This window comes from Chaetura pelagica, unplaced genomic scaffold, assembly GCF_000747805.2.
Source record: "Chaetura pelagica isolate M959 unplaced genomic scaffold, ChaPel_1.0 scaffold428, whole genome shotgun sequence".
Lineage (NCBI taxonomy): Eukaryota > Metazoa > Chordata > Aves > Apodiformes > Apodidae > Chaetura > Chaetura pelagica.
In genome coordinates this window covers 484,841-490,701 of record NW_009954311.1, presented here as the reverse complement: position 1 = coordinate 490,701, position 5,861 = coordinate 484,841, and the positions used below count along the sequence as shown (strand labels likewise).

General features: G+C 55.9%; 1 protein-coding gene across 1 annotated transcript in view; it reads left to right on the top strand.

The window, feature by feature from the left end:
• The first annotated feature begins 2,132 nt into the window (after positions 1-2,132).
• PLIN1 (perilipin 1) overlaps positions 2,133-5,861 on the top strand; it is a 5,345-nt gene continuing 1,616 nt past the window's right edge. The window contains exons 1-6 of the mRNA XM_010004045.1: positions 2,133-2,177; positions 3,181-3,379; positions 3,527-3,609; positions 3,969-4,221; positions 4,412-4,647; positions 5,598-5,750. Of these exons, the coding sequence (XP_010002347.1) occupies positions 2,133-2,177; positions 3,181-3,379; positions 3,527-3,609; positions 3,969-4,221; positions 4,412-4,647; positions 5,598-5,750 (969 nt within the window). The remainder of the gene's footprint in view (positions 2,178-3,180; positions 3,380-3,526; positions 3,610-3,968; positions 4,222-4,411; positions 4,648-5,597; positions 5,751-5,861) is intronic.

Genomic DNA, 5,861 nt, shown 5'->3' with positions numbered 1-5,861 from the left:
GAAAGAGTAGTGAGAGCATCACTGGTGGGTCAGGGTTCCTCTCCATGCAGTACTTGTGAGGCTACATTCGGGGAACCATGTCCTGTTATGGCTCCACCAGCACAAGAGAGAACTTGGTGATCCGAGTCTAGGAGAAGATCATCAGGAGAGGAGGACATTTAGGGGCATGAAGCACATGCTGCACCAGCACAGACTGGAGCACAGCCTCTGCTCAGAGGTGCACAGAGTGAGGATCAGAGGTGTCAGGTAGAAATTGCAACAGATAAAAATGGTTCATGATGAGTGTGGTTAGCACTGGAGCTGTGCCCCAGGGAGATGGGAAGCTTATCCTTGGAGACTTTGGGGACTTGACTGGATGAGACCTTCAGCAGCCTGGTCTAGCTCTGAGGGCAGCCTCAAAGGTGCCTTCCAGAGATCACTTCCAACATGATTTTTTTCCTCCATTTCTGCCTATGATAAATGTCTAGAGCTTTCTTAATGCAGTGTCTGCCCTGACCCTCAGCTAAAAGCCTCCTTGCCAAAATCTTTGGTGGATTCTTTTGGAAATTGCAAGCCTGGCCAAACTAGATTTTTGTGCACAGGATATGTCCCCTATATCTGCCTTCTGCTTCTTGTACTTAGTAAACTCTCCTGGGGAGAAACTATGCTCGGGGTAGGTCCACCAAGGGAGATACATTACAGGGCTCCAGAAATGCAGGAAGGTTTTAGTCTCCTTCACACTCATCATCCTCCAGTTGTCTGTATCAAACCCTGCCTGACCCTTCACCTTCTCCTTGGCTGCTCGTGATCTGTTGTTGCTTTTGAGGTGGTGAATTCCAAGGGTGACTTCATCTTCTCTTGGTGAAGTGGCATGAAAACCCGGTACATCCCAACTGTGCCACAGCTTCTGGGCTCTGCAGGGAAGAAAAAAGGCAATTTTCTGCAGTCATCTGTTCTGAATTACAGTGGCTTCAGGGAGCTCTTTGGCTGGTTTCCACCACAAGCAACCAGCTCCCAAACCTACGCAACTGGGAGGTGGGGCCTCGTGGTGGTAGTGGCTAGAGCTCCGCACATCACTCTCAGAGGACCTGGCTGAAGGGTCTTGAAGCCACCACCCTCTGCTCCTGCTCTGCTGGGGACAGGCTGCCCCTTGGTGAGGAGCCACTGGGCCCTCCGGGGACAGCTTCAGTGGGACCAGGGGGTGAGCACAGGGATCACCCACACTCCCTAAACCTCCTGAATTTGAGCATCTGCTACTGAGAAAAGGGGGTCTGTGCTGAGGGTGGGAGCTTGGGGGCCTCGTGGTGGTAGTGGCTAGAGCTCCGCACATCACTCTCAGAGGACCTGGCTGAAGGGTCTTGAAGCCACCACCCTCTGCTCCTGCTCTGCTGGGGACAGGCTGCCCCTTGGTGTGCAGCCACTGGGCACTCTGGGGACAGCTTCAGTGGGACCAGGGGGTGAGCACAGGGATCACCCACACTCCCTAAACCTCCTGAATTTGAGCATCTGCTACTGAGAAAAGGGGGTCTGTGCTGAGGGTGGGAGCTGGAGGTGTGCTGTGGGCGTCACCCAGCCAGGAGCAGAGGAGATGAGTGTTTTGCAGTGCTTTTGCCCCCTGCATCGAGCTGGGGCTGGGCAGGGCTGGGTGCTGGCATGGGGAGTGGCAGAGCTGTGGGGCAGAGCTGTGGGAGGGGGATGCTGACCATGGCTGGGCAGCTCATCTCATTCCTACCAACAGATCCTTTCTCTGCTCCTGTCCTGCTTCAGCCTGCATCTCTCACCCTGGCCCTCATGCACATCTGTTGCTATCCTGATCACTCTGAGTTTGCTTTACAGCTCTGCCAGTGCCCTTTACCCTGCCTTGCACTGTAGCTCCTCCAAACAAGATGCCTCTCAACTAAGTCTTGGCATCTTTGGCTGTTAAGACACACCAGCAGGGGACGGCTGTGTGCAGTCATTGCTTTTACAGCTGAAGTGGTAAGAAGTCAAGCATTAGGCAATGCCACATCCATTGCTCCCATGGGAGGTGTCTGTCTCAGCCCAGCTCCTGTCCTCACCACACTTGGGGGGTGTAGGAGTGAAGGGGGGAGCCCCAGCCCAGCCCTGCCTTCACAGTCTGCACCCAACTTGCCATTACAGGTGGGTGTGTCGTGATGACAGCGAAGAAGAATCAGGCTCTGCCAAATGGAAGTGCAAAGGTGGGTGTGGGGAGAGGGAGAGAGGGGAGGGCAGAGGTGTGCCAAGGGTGCCAGGTGGTGCATACCTGCTCTGCTCTGCTGGATGAACACAAGTCACATCCCAAGCTGTCCCACATGTCCCCGTTATCCGTATATGGACCTTCACCTGAGAGCATCAATGGGAAAGAGAATAACCTTTTGCTTGCTTGAAATTAAATAGTTCAGACTCAAGAAGGTTAACCTTGACCTAATGCAAGCCCTCAGTGATACCTGCCAGCAGTGCCTGTCCTTTACCTGCATCCCCACTGCAGACCCCAAACCTCCAGCAGTTCTGCTGCTGGGGATGCAGATTTATCCTGCTCACTCAGTGTTGAGGGACCTCCCCCCAGCGGTGCTCTGGCACTGGCAGCACATGTAGGTGTTGCTTGTGCTGGTTTATACTGGCATCCCATATCACCCGTGCTAGCAGGGTGCAGGAACACAGTGCCTTGCTGCCCCAGAGAGCTCTGGTGCCCTCTTCCTCAATCGCTCCTACTAATGTCCTTTTTGCCACCAAGGACAGACCTATTTCTCTCCCTTTCTCCTTCTTGAGGTCCATATCCCTTACTTGTCACAGTGGTGACAGGACAGAGGTACCACATAGGCAAAAGGGACTTTGCTGGCCCAAGGACAGGAGCAGGGGGTGGGTCAGATGAAAATAGCAGGAGAACAAGTGGGGAAAGCCAGAGAGAGCACCTGGACAGTCAGGCTTGAGAGATGAGAGTAGTGGGGACTGACACCCCTCCAACACTGCCTTGGTGTTCCTGCACCCTCAGCAGCAGCAGCCAGCCTGGTTGCCCATGGCTGTGCTGTAGGCAACACAGCTGAGAGACCCTCAACAGGGGTTTAAGAAATGTCATCCTCCCAGCGTGAGCTGAGGTCCTCTGTGGTCACTGCAACATGCCACATCCCACCAGAGTGCAGACAACAGGGTGTTCCTCGGGGAAGGGCTGTTGACTAACCCCTGCCCCTCTGCCACGCACAGGAGAACGTGCTGCAGAGGGTCCTGCAGCTGCCAGTGGTGAGCTCGACCTGTGAAACCCTTCAGCGCACCTATGTGAGCACCAAGGAGGCCCACCCGCTCATGGCCTCGGTGTGTGAGGTCTACGAGCGGGGCGTGCAGGGCGCCGGAGCCTTGGCCATGTGGGGCGTGGAGCCCGTGGTGCGCAAGCTGGAGCCTCAGTGTGAGTCCATGCCCTGGGGGGACACAGCAGTGGGAAGCCACCACAGCCTCCTGTGGTGGGACAGAGCTGGCAGTAGTACATGAGACCTCCTAGCACAGCCTGGGAGCTTTTTTTGCCAACCAATCCCCCTGCTTTTGCCCAAGGCAGTCACTGTGGCTAACAACCTGGCCTGCCGGGGCTTGGACCACCTGGAGGAGAAGATCCCTGCGCTCCATTACCCTGTTGACAAGGTAAGTCACAGGTGGGACAGTCTGGAACCCCTCTGCAGAGCCCACAGTATGACTCCTCTGGTCTTGTTTCTGGATAGTACTGAGTTGCTGGGGAGGAAATGAAGTTGCACCTCCAAGCAAAGACTCCTCCATAAGCTGCTGCAGCCCAGGGAATGGTTGGGGTGCTCCCAAATAAAGAGCAACAGTATCCTGTGTCCCATCCCCTGCCAACCACCTCCAGCCGGGGCTGCAGAGAGCTCTTATGTCTTATCTTTTGGGGCTGTCTGCTAGCATGGCCATGGCTGGGCTCCCCATGGTGCTCCAGCTGTCCCATGCCACCCTGAGAACACCAGCAGAACTATTCATCTCTCCACCTGCAGCTTGCATCTGAACTGAAGGACACCATCTCCACCCCGCTCCAAAGTGCTAAAAGCACCATTGGCAACTCCATGGATAAGATCATTGAGCTGGCAGCAGAAGGCTATGAGGCCACCAAGAGCACTGTAGAAACAACAGCAAAGTACGCAAGGAGAAACTCAGTGAGCCAGATGGCAGCTGCAGGGGTCGACACGGCCCTGGGAGGGCTGGAGAAGCTGATGGAGTATCTGCTGCCAGAGGAGGATGAAGTAGCAGGTAGTCCTGAAGTCCAAATCCCATCTGAAGGTATCTGGAGGGGGCTGGCCACTCATAGGGTGGCACCTTGATCACAGGGTGCATGTGGCAGGGGGAAGCCCCTGGATTTTGGCACAGGGCTGCTTAGGAGGGTTGTCCCAGCAGGATGTAACCCCTCACTGCTCTTCTACCTCTGCTCTTCTGCCTTTAGATCAGAAGCCCAAAGAGAAACGTGTACCAGCAGTAAAGGCCTCACAGAAGCAGCCCAGCGCTCCTAGTGCTCCCAGCACTCCCAGTGCTCCCAGCACCCCCAGTGCTCCCAGCACCCTGGGCCGGATCGGTGCCTTGGTGAGCAGCGTCTCCTACCGCGCTTACCAGCAAACCACCCAAGGCCTCCAGCGTGCCAAAGCCAAAGGGCAGGAGCTGGCCACCTGGGTCCCCATCCTGGTGAGTGCCAAAACCCACCTGCTGGGCTCTTGCTCCCCCATCCCCTCTTCTGGGCTGATTCTGGTTTTGGATGAGATATTTCAGGTTCCTTGGAGCATGTCCAAGAGCAGAGTGGTGGGCTCTGCCTAGGAGGGTTGTCCCAGCAGGATGTAACCCCTCACTGCTCTTCTACCTCTGCTCTTCTGCCTTTAGATCAGAAGCCCAAAGAGAAACGTGTACCAGCAGTAAAGGCCTCACAGAAGCAGCCCAGCGCTCCTAGTGCTCCCAGCACTCCCAGTGCTCCCAGCACCCCCAGTGCTCCCAGCACCCTGGGCCGGATCGGTGCCTTGGTGAGCAGCGTCTCCTACCGCGCTTACCAGCAAACCACCCAAGGCCTCCAGCGTGCCAAAGCCAAAGGGCAGGAGCTGGCCACCTGGGTCCCCATCCTGGTGAGTGCCAAAACCCACCTGCTGGGCTCTTGCTCCCCCATCCCCTCTTCTGGGCTGATTCTGGTTTTGGATGAGATATTTCAGGTTCCTTGGAGCATGTCCAAGAGCAGAGTGGTGGGCTCTGCAGGACAAGCCAGCACCAACAGTTGACACAGGACATTCACACATAACCTTGTACCATCTTAGTGGGATGAGCTATTTTTAGCAGGCTCTCAGTTTATATTGTTGATTTATGGCCTTGCCATAACATCCTCCCTAAAGCAAAAAGCCCTTCCAGGGCCCCAGAGAGAAGGAGGTACCTCTCCTCTCCCACTCAGTGCTGTGGTGGGAACCCTTCCCTGGCCTGTGCCAAAATCCCAGAGCTCCCAACTGCTCTTAGGATTTCTTCCAATGTGCATAAAAGAGCTTTTCTGCTCCCTGCATGTTCCAGGACCCCAGGAAATCCTCAGGCTAAGCAGGATGGGGTGAATGGGACCTGCCATTATCCCCCCGAGTGGTGGCTTTTTTTTGCTCCCCTTCCAGGGCCACCTGGTCAAGCCAAGCACACCTGAGGCACCACGAGCCCAAGGGGATGGGCAGAGCAGCACGGGCGGCTGGATGAGCCGGCGGCAGAGCAAGGCTCCGGAGCAGAGGCAGGAAAAAGCAGGGAAGAAAGACAACAACCACACCAAGGAGGTATAGAGAAAAGGGGGGCAGTTAGCCAAGGGCACCCCAAGGTGTACTCCTGCCCATGTACCGTGCCAGTACATGGGGGGATGTTTCCCCCATGCCCTTGGGGACCAGGCC